Below are 15777 nucleotides of genomic sequence, written 5' to 3' on the forward strand. Positions count from 1 at the left end.
AAGTTTTCTGACTGGCAAACTAAAGTGGCATTCTATTCCAGTTCTAGAAATGCAGTTTATAAACTTATGGGAAAAATACAATGCACAAAAATATACTGTAAACCTTCCACCCTTTATGTTGATTTCTCACAGATACAACAAAAAAATTTGCAGTTCATTCCTGAAAATCCTGGTCTTCAAAACCAAAAGCTGGTTTTAGCTTAAGAGTTCCTGTTAGCTTCATGCATATCAATTATCACAGAGACAGTAAAAACTTTTGAGAGCAAAATTTCATCACTTGATGACACATCATGTATGAGTATTTTCATGGTATCAGTAAAGAAGTTCACATGCTTCCTAAGACTTGAAAAGCAAGGCTGAAATGGAAATGGCCAAAGCAAGAAATCCCACAGAACATGTAACATAAAAAATAAGCCCAAACAAACTCAGGTGGTTCTCCTCAGACCCACAAAAAATTCAAACCTAAATCAAACAATAAAAACCCCCACACAACTTTCAAAAGTCTTCTACAGAAAAGTGTAGGTAGTAAAAACAGGCTCTAGCAAAGTAGCAAAATATCAAAGGGCAACCTTCTTTTCAGATGATGTTTTAATCACACAATCCAAGAGGATGTTACTGAAAGATTGCATTTTAGTTGGTAATATAGACTTAATTTGAGTTATAAAAATGAAAATATATAGATGAATTGGTTAAAACCTGTAAACCAGAATATTTCCAAAACAATATGCTTAATAACAAATGCTTTTATATCACACCTTTATTAAATCTGTTATAGTATCAAATATATCCATGTCAGGTTAAAGAATCTTCCCCTGTCTTCTCCTACCCCAACAAGTCTAAGTCAGCAATTCTGAACCACGAGAAGTTTACAGAACTATCCACTACTGGGGGCACACAGGGAAGAAAACAAAACCCTCACATGACAGCAATGCTTTCCCTGACTACAGTACCCAGGCTCCTTCTGCATCTGCTCCAGCAACATTCCAACACCTAAGCTGAAGAAACACCACAGTTAAAGGGTGATTCTTTTCTTTAGAAATATGCATCCAGCCAAATGAGAGGAGCTTATCTTTGTCATGTAAAATTCACACTGTGAGATAACTGGTTTTTGACATTTAATTTTGACATTTAAGTCAAGTGAAAGGAGTGTCAACACTGCTGCTACCTGACTGAGCCATGCTGGATTTTCAGCACTTCAGAAAACCCCCTAGCTCACTCACTTCATAGAATCACAGAGTGGAAGGGACCTTTGAGACCATCTTGTCCCACCCCTGCCATGGCCAGAACACCTTCCACTATCTCAGGTTGCTCTGGGCCCTGCCCAACCTGGCCTTGGACACTTCCAGGGATGGGGCAGCTTCTCTGGGCAACTTCTTAAGGAAGTACTACCTCTTTTCTCAATCATTAATGTTTCACCTCTCCAGGAAATGAGTTCATTTACAAAATGTACTCACAATCCTTCCTTTTTTGCTCAAAAGATACTTCTGCCTTCTCCAGCTACTGAGGGCTGACAAAGTGGTTTGATAATCAAAAACAAACAGGCATAAAGCTCAGGAGCATTACTACATTAAACTGTATACATCTAAGTCAGCCTGTTCATACATCTCCTGGAAAGTTCAGTGAGTGCTGGTTCATTTCTGGCTCAGTGTAGGGACTGTCTCTGTGAAAGGATGCTTGGGGCTGGGAGAGCCACAGGGCTGCACACAGGGCCCAGCCCAGCAGAGGAGAAAGGAATGTAATAGGTCAAATTAGCATTTGCATACAGTGACTAATCCCAGGCAGACACAGCTACAGGCACGGTCTGCAGAAATAATAACTGCTGATGGATGAAATCATCCACTTGATATTTTAAGCACAAAAGCTCAAGTTTACTGGAATTCCTGTGCCCAAAGTACAGGGAAAATGTTCTGCTTGCTCACAGTGTAACTAACTCAAGATCAGGGTTTTCTGACAGAATTAAGTTGGTGTACAGCTCTACCATTAAGACACAGATATTAAGTGCAAACGCTCTGAATGTTCTTTCCAAACACAGATCAAACTTGGAATAGAGATCATCATGTTCTTGATTTGAATATGGTTTGAAATCTCAAATTTAATAATGATAAATCTTTATCAAGGGCTATCTAGCCCATCTTTACTGAGTTAAACAGCAACACTAACTGGCCCTATGGAGTTACTTTACAAGTATTATGTGAAATTCCTACCATGCAGTATAAAGGACCTTTAATTCCTCAGCTGAGTGCTAATGCACCTGCAGTGCCTGTGGCCAACACTGACGGTGTCAGAGCTGTGCTCGCTCCACTGTGGCTTACAGACATGGACTCTGACTCCATGGACACTCAGACTGCCACCCTTCCTAAAATTCCAACATGCACAACTGGAAGCCCAGAAAGCAACATCTGAGGGTGAGATGGTTGGCTAAGGGCCAAACAAAGTGATTGATTTGTTCCTGGTTTGTATCTAGTACTTTCTAAAACATCGTATTTCATGTTTGTATTTATGTATATGCTACAATGTCCTTGGAAAACTTCCTCCTGTATTCCAAAGCTGCTGTTTCATAACTAACAAAGCATACAGGTTTGCACTAAATACTGTGGATCAATATTGGAAATCATCCTCCAAGTCTGCTGGAAAGTTTTAACACAAAGTAATAAAATGTGAATTTAAGGAAATACCTTTGTTTGGTCTCCCAGCTCTCCACGTGTTTGACCTTCTGACTGGGTTCCTGGCTTTTCCCAGCCTATTTTGTTCCCACTGACATGGCTGAAGGACAACAGAAAGAAAAACATCATGCTAAAATGCAGTTTGAGAGATAGTGAAATAAATCCTTGATGTCTGTGACTGGAATTTTGGGCAAGATATTCCGATTTTAAGGGATGCTTTCTATTAAAAATGTCCATTTGCAGGAGTCTTGGAACTTCAGACTTGTCAGAAACATTTATGCAAAATTCTGACTAATACATTGTTAGCTTTATCTTTGCAAATTTAAAACCCTTACCACAACTCCTTTTCATTTTATGCTCAAATTTAGGATGTGCAAACAGTACAAGTTCAGTGAAGTTCTGCAGATTATAGCTTCTGAAATTTTAATGAATTCTACTGTGAAGCAAGAATATTTTTTATACAAAGTAAAGTAAAGGACTGGAAGGGTTTATGACATTTACCAAAACCTCACTCTCTCAATAAAACCCAAGGGCAGAAGAGGAAAAACATTCAACACTTTTTGGTTTTGGCTTTCTGCTTAAGGAACAAAGCAATGAGATAGAACAATGCACAGTCCGCAGTCACAGTGACCCAAAACTATCTTTTTAAGGTCTGTCACATCACTGATTTGCAGATTTCTGCAATGACACTTGTGGGTTCCTTTCAGCTCAGGGTATTCAATGATTAATTCTATGATTCTTACTTTCAGCATACAGGTAAACTATTTTGAAAATAAATTAATTTTAACAGAAGCTGAGTAAGCAAATATCCTCATGAGAAACTTACTTCACTGCACCTCCGTTGCCTTCATCATTGTCAGAGGACGAAGATGTAGAAGAGGCAGGAAAATAGGTTGAATCCACATGATTGGGGCTCCCACTCTGGGCTGGATTTATTGGAGAAGACCGTTCATACAATGGTGTGTGTTTTCCTTCGTGAGGAATGTTACTGTAATTGTTCTGCTCAGACAGACTTTTTCCACCTGTTTCCAAGGTGATGGCTGGCTCAGAGAGGCTGTATGGGTATGGACCCTGGCCTTGGGCCCCACCCTGACTGGACATCTGCTGGGCCTAAAATAAAGGGATCTCTCTTGAGTGAAGGCACCTAAGGCTTTGCTTTGAAAACAAAATACATTCTTTAATCAAGTGGCCTTTTCCAAATGTATGCATTGAAACTCAGCCATCTTGAGCATCCACAAAAACTGTTCCACCAGAGGCTGTAGCATCACTTTAGTTTCAGATTTAAAATTCAGTCAGTGACTGCCCACACTGAAAAAGCTGGCTCCACCTTTCCCACCTGGATTCCAGTTTGCTGAGCACTGCAGACCTCTCCCCAAGGAGCAGGGCAGAAGCTGTACTCACCACAGGTTTTGCTTGTAGTGAGGTCTGTGGAATGTTAAGCATCTGAGAAGGAACATATGGTGGCACTATCCCAGGCATACCAAACTGATTCGGTCTGGCTGCTGTATTGCAGGGGAGGAGGGGAAAAGAGAAGGAAAAAAAATGAAAAAAACCCAAGCACTCATGAAAACACTCAGTATTTGACACAAATGTTACCTTGTTTGTCCTTCTGCTTCTATGGTTTATTTATTCTCGTTCTGTTAGCATTACTTTTCTCCTATGCCTTCAAGTCAGTTTTATTCATTTTTACCTTTCAACAGAAATACTTTGTAGCTTGTGAAGTGTATTTTATGTGTCTCACCTTCTTTCAGATCTTTGTATCCCTCATTGCTGCACATTCCTATTTTGTCTGGGAATCAAAGGGAGCTTACAAGAAAATAAACCCCAAGACATGTCATAATGGAGACACTGCCAACATCACACAGACACAGAATGCTGACATTTTGTCATTTGAATATCTGACCTAGAGTAGCCTCTTAACCCTTTGATACATGTCTTTGGAAGTAAATCAAGACACCCCAACGCCTTCCAAAAGAGCAGGAAAAATCTGGGTCACTGTACTAGTATGGTAACTGAAGATTTTTAGAAAATTTCAGCTAAAATGACATTTTAGTGTTAAGACTGGGGCATGAGTAGGAAATCCTGTGATCACACATTTTAATTTTTAAGCCTTGAGAATAATCTGAAACACTGCAACAATGTGTGGCTGCAATTTGAGCAGGTTTGTTATTACACCAAAAAAACAAAAAAACTATAAAGGAATTTCTAAAACATGCCAGCAAGGCCAGTGAGAAATAGTAAATATATTTTAATAACTAGGAATGGCAACTCATGAATGAGAGTGGACACCAGACTTCAGCTGTTCACAGCACCATTCTCTCAAGAGTCCCAATGCCAGAATGGATGCTGCAACAGCCAAGAAGAAAAGTAATCCAGGTTGTTCTCTTCTGGAACATGAACACAACATATTCTATGAAAACCTTCTTCTGAAACCTCATCTTTGCAGGTCAATGGGAATTGCCAGAAGATATAAACGTTTTTGTAAGATGCTGCCGGCAATATAATTTCTGATTTAGGGCTACCCCAGGTTTTAATTAAAACAAAAGGCATGGCTGCTGTCATTACTTACCTAGGTAATGTGGTGGATGAAATGGCATAGGTTTATTAGTTGCTGAGTAATAAGCAACTGCTCTCTTAAACCGAGTAACTTTGTCATCTGTTCTAGACTAAAAAAAAAAAAAAAAAAATCTGTCACAAGCACATTCAGGTTTGTCACCTGCAGGTCAGCACAGGGCTGTACAGTAGATAATGTACCATATCTCAGAATTAATGCCTATGGACCCTCCAGGGCTGCAGCACTGCTCCAGTACAAGCAATGTTCCATCAACCCACGTAAGGGTAAAGTTTAAACATTTAGTCTTCATGTACAGCTAAATCTCAAAGGCAGTGCACACAGCTAGGCTAAAAACCCCTCTGGTTATCAAGAATTTAAAACACTGAGGGTAAATGCAGTATTTTCACCCTCAGAAAGCACAGAACATGAAATGAGGACAGCTGAGCCACTGCAAATATCAAGAGATTTCTATTATCAACTGATCAAATCACTATTTTATCAAGTGCAATTCTTCAACACAAATGTACAGTAAAATTGGTTTAAAAAAAGAAAACAAGACAACATTTGGCTTTATGCTTTACCTGCGAATGCTGAAAAACATCTTTTGCTATGGCATCCAGATCAGAGGTGTCCTGAATGTTGCGGACGTAGTCGGCCACGGCTTTGATCACTACGTCACACGGCGGCAAAACCAACTGGTGAGCACGTACCTGTGAGCAAACAGGCAGTGAGCGGGGACGGGGCACAGCTGAGCCCCTCCTGACAGCGCCTGCAGCTGAACCCCCTACTGACAGCACCTGCAGCAAATGCCCTGTGCCCACAGGAACCCCCTACTGACAGCGCCTGCAGCAAATGCCCTGTGCCCACAGGAACCCCCTACTGACAGCGCCTGCAGCAAATGCCCTGTGCCCACAGGAACCCCCTACTGACAGCACCTGCAGCAAATGCCCTGTGCCCACATGAACCAGCTACTTCTGGGCCTTCCACTTTGCTTTTAAAATGTCACCTTCAACAGGGATTCACACAATTCCAACTCACCCCTATGTAAACCGGCTGGTTAAGTACCAGCTCCAACAACAAATGTCAACAATGCTGATTCCTTTACTGCTTTCTAGTTGCACATTTCCTCCAATACAAAATGCTTCATCTAATTCATCATACACAATAATCTTCACTATACATTCACATATTTTGGAAATATTCTGACACAGTTTATTTTCCAAGTGATAGCAGAATTGATGAAAAAGACCCATTGGAAACTCTGGACTTTCACCTCAGCATTCAATTGGTTACTCCTGAAAATAAATGATGACCTGGCTTATGATTATGGGAATGGCTGCTGCTATGTGCCCTGTGTAATCCTCTGTGGGGAACAGAAGCTTCAGGCCAAGGAGCCATCCTGGACCTCTGCGGAATTCCAGGCAGGGAGCAGGGCTGCCAGCTGGATCTGAAGAACTCCTCAACTATCAGCAGCTTCTGCTCCCAGCCCAAGTGCAGCACAGGCTCACACAGACAGGAATGAGGTCTCCAAACATGTGTCCTACATTCTAGAGGAAGCCTGAGCAATTTCTAAAAATTCTGGCAGGAAGCTCTGCACAATTCTGAAGCACTCTTCTTGGGCCTATAGGAGCAGCTAGGTTTTTGCTTTTAACATCTTTCAATCTGTTTGCAAAATTCAGTGATTCAGAACCTGAGAGGTGACTATTACCACTCAACAGTTCTATTTTTAAGATACAAAAGAAATTTAAAAAAATCTTTGAGTCTTCACTGCATTCTACACAGAGAGATCACATTTTACTAGAAAATAGTGCAATTCAGACTTGTCAGAAATATTTATGCAAAATTCTGACTAATAATTTGTTAGTTTTATCTTTGCAAATTTAAAACCCTTACCACAACTCCTTTTCATTTTATATGGGGTCTAACATATGTGATTATTTTCTTCCCTGGCCTTATCTGATCTACTTATGATGTGATTTCTTACAGTGCTCTCTTCATATTTAGACCATGGAATTCTTGCCAGATAGCCATTTTTATTAATTTCCTTCTCCTAATGTCAACTCTTTACAAATGTCAGGATACACAGTCTATATCTGGCCATTCTGTACCAGAAATGAGCTCTATATTTTAGAAGCCTAAATTAAACCAAGGAACAGAATGGTTAAGGGACCCATGTCATCCAGTGCCACCCCTGCCATGGCAGGGACACCTCCCACTGTCCCAGGCTGCTCCAAGCCCCATCCAGCCTGGCCTTGGGCACTGCCAGGGATCCAGGGGCAGCCACAGCTGCTCTGGGCACCCTGTGCCAGGGCCTGCCCACCCTCACAGCCAAGAATTTCATTCTAATAACAAACCTAAACATGCCCTCTCCTTCAGGTTAAGACCATTCTCTCATGTTTTATCAGTCCATGCCCTTGTGAAAAGTGGACAGTTAAGAACAGTTTTGTTTAGTGTGGTCAGTGGCAGGCTAATTATTTCTAACTCAGATACTAAAATCTAAGTTTACATTAGTGAATATAGACAAGAATACTAAATATAGATCACACTCACATGTAAGTTTAGAGTCACAAATATTGGTGATGAACTTTTGCCCGCATTTTGCCAGAAGGAGGAATAGATTTTCTTCTCCCTGGTAATCCAAGTCAGCTGCTGAACACCTCCCATTTTCCTCCTATGTGTTACAATTACCCATCTCTGAAAGAGCTGAATCATTCCATGGCTGTGTCATGCTGGATGTGCTCTCTGCAGAGCCCTTGTAGAAAGCCTGCACTGCTCCCTGAATGTTCCTGCAATCTCTGCTTGGAAACCCAGTGGATGACAGAAGGAAGCAATCTCCCGTTAATTCATGTGTTCTCCATGATGGCAATATTGAATAAACCATACAAAGCTGCCATCACAAGAAGACATCACATCACTTTGGCACTAAAGGCCCTGCAAGTTTGAAGCCCAAGTGAGGCCTATGAAGGGCTCACCTGTCATACTGCTCCCATTGAGCTGCCTGTAAACAGCCTCAAGATCTCACCAGAACATACTCTCAAATGCTGAAGTGAGACGTCCTGGAAGTATGTTTTATAGACCTAGAGACATCTCACCTATTTGGACTTTCTTCTATTGCAAAGACATCCAGTGCAGATGTGAGAACATCCTCAAAACTAAGAATATCATAACCAATGCTACACAAAATTCTGAAATGAAAATTGTGAAATAAAAAGTACTTTCCTGATATTAAGGAGTAAAATATCATTCTATTAATTTCAGAACTCTCCAGAAATCCAAAATTGTAGGTGTTCTACTGAAACATAACATGTTTCTAATCCTGTGTGCATTAAAATACAAGCTAAGTATGTTAGGGCTAGGAAAATTTCAGACTTGCAGCAGAAGTTACAGAGCATGTGTTTGTTGGTGGTTCAAACTTACTTTCAGTGTCACACAAAGCATTTTAGAGCAAAAACAGCAGCATGTTTTACCAATTTCTTATTAGAAGTTACTTTTTTCCCTTATCCTCTAGAGAAACGTTTCACACAAGCAACAACACAGAAAATCAATTCTGGAAGGCAAACACGAGGTGGGTCCCACACCTGCAGGCAATCAGGTTGGAGAGCTTACACCTGAGAGGAGCCCAGTTTCTTTGCTAGTTGTAAAAGGACTCCTTCAGTTTGTGACAGAGCACTGACAAAAATCACAAGTCACTATTTGTGCACTCTGAAAAGACTAAGTGGGGAAAGGCAATGAATTCTATAGTGGTGTTTGTCAAAATGAGTAGCATTACAAACACAGAAGCAGCAAAATAAAAATGTCTTGTGTTTGACAAAATAAATTTGCAAAAATGCTTTTTTGGAAGAGAACAGACTCACATAAGCACAACTCCATGGGATGATCAGGACAGTGTAGAAGCACCTAAGCTACACTTGGGAAAAGCTCCCTGGCTCTGGGAACACCTCAGCTGCCCACTGTCTTCAGGAAGCAAAGCCTGCAGAGACTAATCAACACCCCATTTACTACTGTGCCTGCTGGAAACAGATCATTGGTTCAGTTTCATTTTCAAAACATCAGAAAAGAGACCTTGAACACTTGGTTGCTGTGAGGCAACACACAGGGAACATCTTTTTACCACTGGTGAGTGAAAAGGCTGAAGATACGAAGAGGAACATGAATTATGTCAGAAAGCAAAGGAGAGAGCAGAACCACAAGCCAAAGATGTGACACAGACAGACTTCATGAGACCCATGGACAGCCCAGCACACTCCCAACCTGAGGGCAGGGCTGCCATCCAGAATTCCCTGACCAGCCATAGGGATGAGCCAACAGGAACCCAGAGGAATTCTACAGCTATAGAAGTGAGCCTTGCACCTGGGCAGGAATAAGCCCTGGCTGCCCCACAGGCTGCAGGTGTGCCAAGAGGGACCCACAGCTGGAAGATGCAGCAGGCTGAGGAGGAGCTGGGGCACCCTGGGCTGGGCAGGAGCACAGCCAGCAGAGCCAGGGATCCCCCCTCAGGGCACAGCACTGCACTCTGTCTGGGGCTCCAGCCCTGGGTCAGAACAGCTGAGCTGGTTGCAGCCACCCAGACTGTCAGAGAGGAGCAATTGCTCTGGAAAGGGCTGAGGGAATGGGGCTTATCCAGAGAGGCAAAAACAGGGCTTTGTAAATACAGCCTTCCACTACCCACAGAAAGGTAACTGCGCACAGAGAGCCAAGACAGCAGACATACCCTGAAACAAGAAGGGCTCGGCACACAAGGCAAAGCATCTTCACTGGTGGGGCCACGAAACCACAGGGCAGGTTGCCCAGACAGGCTGTGCAGTCTCCAACCTTGCAGATTTTCAAGACTAGTCTAGGCAGTGCCCTGAACAATCTGCTCTGACCTCAAGCTCACCACACTTTTCACAGGAGGCTGCTCATCAGTAGATGACTTCCTGAGATCCTTTCTGTCCTGCATTTTGATGACCCTTAGCACCAAAAACCCCACCAACAAGGCACTGACCTGAAGTATATCCTAATAGTGTCACCTTTGTCATCTGAGCAGCAGCAAATTACCTAAGCACCTACTTCAAATATTGGTCTCCCTCTGGCAAACACCCTCGGAAGTCAACAAACAGCAAGACAGGAATTTCCTAGAGAGATTCAGAGAAGAAGCCTAACCTGCATAATCTGGATTGCTTTCTAGAAGCATCTTTGCCTCTCCACCGAAATGGAACAATGAAGGAAATGGAGTTTCCCTGCATACTCCTCTGATTTATAAAGGGAGGCTGCATTAAGCTTTGTTTCTAAGGTTACCTTGTGAATGAAGAGTCAGCACTTCTTCCCTGGTCTGTGCTCCCAAATAGGCACCAATTCCTTCCAGGGGTAAGAAACTGCCCTCCCAAATTCATTCTGACAGTATTACACACTGATCTTGAAGCTCCATACTGTAACCAGTTTTTCCAGAATAAGAACCAAATTGTCTTTGTCTTAAAGATAAATCTCAAAGCACACAAATAAAAAGCAGGGTACGATAATGCTGGTTTACAAACAAGGTCTAATAATCAGATGATTCCTCAGAAAATCTATCAACTCTCCTTGTTTCAAACCCCTGATTTGGGTGGTCATTTTAGTGAACTCTGATCTCAGGGAGGTGACAGGACTCAAGTGCAGGTCTGCACTCTTATGAGATTTTTCCACAGGGACATTTGGACAGATGAGATCCTGACTCAGATCAGGTCACAGAGCCAACTTTTGATTCCTTCTCCCTGTTGCAGCAACAGCAATTCCTATCTCTTCTTTTATATTTGGTCATGGAATCTTCCCAGTTCTGTTAAGCTGACAGTAATTGTTGGTGTCTGCTGAAAGGCTTTTCATCCAGCACACGAGACCTTGTCCTTACTCTTGGGTTCATTTCCTTCCAGATGTTAAGGTATGGAGTCTTCGGTCAGGCTTTTAATTTTCCTCCCATCTTCCCATTTCTACTCAGCTGCTCCTGCATGAACATCCCTCCAATAACAACAGAGGTAGGGGTTCCTTTGGTTTGTTTTTTTCCCCTCCCCAAGGTGACTCCAGGGGAGACCCAGCAATTTCTACCAGCAAAGCTGGTAGTTTCTTTTTTAAGTTACCCTTTTTCACTGGTGAACTGGCAAAGCTTCTCTTGCAGGAAAAGTACCTCTTTTGCTACAGCATAATAAAAGATTGAAAGAGAATGCAGGAAATAAACTGTATTTTATTAGCTGTCACAGTTCTCCCTGAGAAGCAACAAATCCGGCCACTGGAACAGAATCTGTCAGCTTTGATGCTCAAGACCATACTGCTCTAAAGACAAAAGATTAAAATCTTTACACAATGAGAAAAAGCTTTCTAAATCCTGAGCTGAATAAGGTGGGATTAAAGCCCTTGGTTCCTGAACATGAAGAACGCTCAGTTGTGACTCTAAATAGACACAACAAAACAAAGTTTGTAAGCACAGCCCAAGAAGGACATCCTGGGGAAACACAACAACTTCCCCCCCATTCTGAGGTCTCATGAAGGCTTGTGCTTTTTGGGAATGTTCTGAAACTACTCCTTGCTATCAGCCTTGTGGTTAACAGAAATGTTTTTTAGGTTTTTTTAGGCATTCATAAAATTTACAAGTAATATCACTTTGCACACAGCTCCACTGAAGATATCCCTACAGAGAGCTGTGGTGACATCACTGATTCACCAGCATGTCAAGCAAATGAAACTCAATTCATGAGCTCCTGAAACAAGTCATCACTACAAACCATGGGCACTGTAAAATTAAAGCTGAACCAAACAGGCAGCTGTTCCATTACCAGTAACTGAAGCAGACTAGTTTGCTGCAGGTATGTTCTCCCACCTGACAGCCCTGCCAGGCAGGAGACATAGGGGGCTCAGTCTGGGGCTGTGCACTGAACAAATGGCCAGCAAGCTGCCATGAAATTCAACAAATTCTGTGTTGTGATAGTCTCTCCTCAGTCAGGGCACTCATCTGGGGCTCTGCATTGCTTTCAGTGCAGCAGTTTTCACAGAACCCTTAACAGCCAAACAGGAACTGCTCTCATATCTGATCCCACTGGCCCACAGACAAAACCCAGCAGGGAGGAGTGCCTGTGGCAGGCCAGGATATTCTGAGGGTACACGTTTCACTTCCTTGGGATGCAAGACACAAAGCCCAGTTGCCATTTCCACTGAACAGGTACATCTACATGCAAAGATGATATATCTAATTTTCACTTAAGTAATTCAGTATCAATTTTGAGGGCTTTCCAGAAGGTCTAGGCATCTGAAGTCATAATCTGACCTGACTGACAAGTCTACTCAGGCAAGACCACAGGAAAGAATCACCAGAAAGTTTACCAACACTTGGCAAAAGCTGCTACATTTTAACCTCTTTAATAAAAAATGAAAACAAAGGCACACTCACTCATTTTTTCGCCTCAAATTTTAAGAGGAAGGAGCAAACATGCATGTAGGCTTTGTTTTGCCACTAGAATGTGCTGACACTTACCTTTCTAAACACCAGAGCAGCAGCAAAATAGAGGAGGAGTGTAACATCAAATGTCACAGCTGTTCACTAAGCAATGCATGTGCAAGCCTTGAAAATTCTCCTGAAAATCTGGAATCTTGTTTTAAATTCTACCTTTGGCAAAACAAGTTTTCAAGGCTTAATAAACTTCCAGAACAGAAGGGGAAAACCCATCTATTTCTGCTGTAGAGATAACTAAGCAGTCTGAGAGAATTTACAAAAAAGCAGATTATTTGCTACATGGTACACCTTAGGAGAAAGGCAAATATATGTATCTGTTGTGGCAGAGAGAAAGGTCACTATGATCCCATTCTTTGATGTGTCCAGTTTCCCTTTTATAGCCCTCTACTTGGCAGATGCACGAGGCAAGTGTGATGAAGCAGCAGAACACACATGCTGTAAAGTAAGAGCATCAGGCAATTTACTTGTCTCAACTCCCCCCCTCCAAACCTACCAAAGGCCACTTTAGCTTTCTCATGCAATCTGTTTTCCAGCATATTTACACTTTAAGTACCAAAAACAGATTATTACACACAAACTCAGAGCAGCAGAAAATAAAACAAGATGGTAGGAAGGTATGCAGCTCACTATTTTTGATAGCTGAAGAACATGACCAAACAAAAAACCTCTCCTTTTCAAGAAAGAGGAGAACAAGAAGCTGCATTCTGCAAGCCAAATCACACTGGAGCTCTGACTTGTGTGGCTGAAGGGCACTGAGGGGGATCACACAGGCTAAGTTTAGCCTTGTAAGGCCAATGACCCCAGGTATCCTTGCAGCACTGGGACACTTGAGGGTGACTGAGCACAAGGGCCTTGCAGAGCTGCTTTCAATTAAGCTATCACATTGCTCTTGTTAACCAGTAGTATTGATTTTAGCTTAATTTCTCCTAGTTATATTAAATTTGTACCTTAAGTGAAGCTAGTGGATGTTCTGGACCAAGTAAACTCCAATGAAAGGAAGCCAAATCTTCATCAGGTAGAATATGATTACCTGGAACATAATGCAGAACTCATTTAAGTGCACTGTAAAACATTACACAGCTTCTACGTACAGCAAACAAATCCACACTCAGTCCTCAACTCCTGATCAAGAGGATTAACAGATTAAACTTGCAGATAGCATTCTGTTACTCCAGAAAAACCTAATTAGCATGCTACTGCTGCAGCAGCAACAGCTCCTTGGTGTGTGTGAGGACCACTCTTCCATGAAACCAGCTCACTGACACCAGCAACAGGGCCAGGCACAACACAGACCCACCTCAAGCTAGCATGTCCTATTAGGAAATCCTCAACAGATTTCACACTGCAGGTGCAAGACAGTAAGAGGCTGTTCTGTTGCTCCCTGACACAGGCTGGTGAGGCCTTTCTGCAGCCCAGCACGTGCCATTCATGATCCACGTGGGAGCTGCCCCCACAGCCTGCACTGTGCAAGCATGGGTCAAGCAGCAAGGCAGCAGCCAGGTCTATCCAACCCTCAGGAACACCAGCAGCTCCAGCTACACTCAGCAGATCCCCAGCTCCTGAAGGTTCTTTTCATGATCTGACCAGGTCAGATGGGACCTTGTGCTGTCAACAGGGAAGGAATTGGGAAATTATTCTGCTCTTTCCATGGACAGAGACAGAGACTGTATTTACCACACTGCTCATGCCTAATGGAAGATCACCTACATTGTTGTTTGTTTTTTTTTTCCAAAGCACATCACACTCAAAAAAAAAAATTATTACCAGGAAGCATTTAAAACATTTGTATTAATCAAAGACGTAACTAATCAACCTCTGATGGAGTTCAGTGGCTGTGTACCCAAACTTTACAAAGAGCTAAACAGATGTGTTAACACAATTCTGGCAGAAAATTTCAGGATCTATTCAAAACCTGGCTTTATGGAGCAGCAGTTTATTAGTGAATGCACTGTTCATAAAGAATATGAAAAGATTCTCTGAATATTACAACAATTGTTTTCTTTCTTGTTAGCTTCTTTGTAAAATCATCTAGTTTGCTCTTAATGCTCCTTAACCTGCAAAGCCAGCAAGCTGCCTGGTGACAAGCAGGTGTCCTCTCAGAGTGGGAAGGCTTTGTGTCCAATCAATACTTCACCCACTACTGAGACCTCCAGCAAGGAGATGTTATCATTTTTTTTCATTAGGAGCTAAACTTTAATCTCACATCAGAAAGATTCAACAAGTTTGCATACAACAGCCACACTCACTAATCTGGTCAAGGTAAGATTAGACAGTCTTTCTAGTACAGGCCTGCAAAATTCTACTGTAGCCAGAGCAGGACAATTCCGTACTAACTGACAATCACTCCTGCAGATGCTACCTTCTAAAACAGTCAGGGTCTCTCTCCCTTCCACCAAAACTCTAATTTTGTTTGGTCTCCATCTGTCATTGCAGTTAATCCATGACCCAGAACACATACAGGCAGTGTTCAATCAATTCTCACCATGCACACTGAAATGCAGCAGTGTTCTTCTGTGCTCCGATTAAGAAGTGATGCCTGTACTCACCTTATGTAGTTCTAAAATTTTACTGATGAGCAGAACAGGATTCCATAACTAAACATGTTACAAAGTGCTGTCACAGTGGGAAAGAGATCAGCGTTATATAAGCAACCTCTATTTCTTGACCTGGCTGAACAACCTCAACATATATTGATTTTTCCCAATTTAATGGCTTATTTTAGTGTATGCTTTAGGTTTTTTTTTTAAAGCAATTAGATACTAATTGAAGTAGCTGTCCTTTTTAAAGAGTTCACTGAATTGGAGCCTATATCTCACACTGGATTTGTTTTTCTACTTGCTGAAGCTTGGGTGCTTACCTTTTTAAAAATTATTCTGAAGTATTTGAGTCAAAAGTTACAAAAGAACCCAGTTCAACTCCCTGTTTACATCAGCAGCAATTAGAACAGAATTTTTTAAGAGCATGCTCAGAGGATGCAGTATCCAGGCCACAATTTAACCACCCATTCCAAGAACACCCTTTATATTACAATGCTACAACTATAAACCCCTTCCAGATGAGAACTGTAAGAAGGAAAAAAAAACAAACTGTAAACCAAGCCAACC

At 42.0% G+C, this 15777-nt stretch overlaps 1 protein-coding gene across 2 annotated transcripts in view; it reads right to left on the bottom strand.

Moving 5' to 3' along the window:
* Window positions 1-15777, bottom strand: part of FAM120A (family with sequence similarity 120 member A) — a 47956-nt gene that overhangs the window by 22887 nt on the left and 9292 nt on the right. For both annotated transcript variants that reach the window (XM_005494327.3, XM_005494325.4), the window contains exons 3-8: window positions 13621-13703; window positions 5799-5927; window positions 5233-5329; window positions 4065-4165; window positions 3490-3773; window positions 2676-2763 (exon numbers count right to left, since the gene is read on the bottom strand). In XM_005494327.3, coding sequence (XP_005494384.1) covers window positions 2676-2763; window positions 3490-3773; window positions 4065-4165; window positions 5233-5329; window positions 5799-5927; window positions 13621-13703 — 782 coding nt within the window. The remainder of the gene's footprint in view (window positions 1-2675; window positions 2764-3489; window positions 3774-4064; window positions 4166-5232; window positions 5330-5798; window positions 5928-13620; window positions 13704-15777) is intronic.

The sequence above is a fragment of the Zonotrichia albicollis genome, chromosome 12 (assembly GCF_047830755.1).
Source record: "Zonotrichia albicollis isolate bZonAlb1 chromosome 12, bZonAlb1.hap1, whole genome shotgun sequence".
In the NCBI taxonomy this organism is placed as follows: domain Eukaryota; kingdom Metazoa; phylum Chordata; class Aves; order Passeriformes; family Passerellidae; genus Zonotrichia; species Zonotrichia albicollis.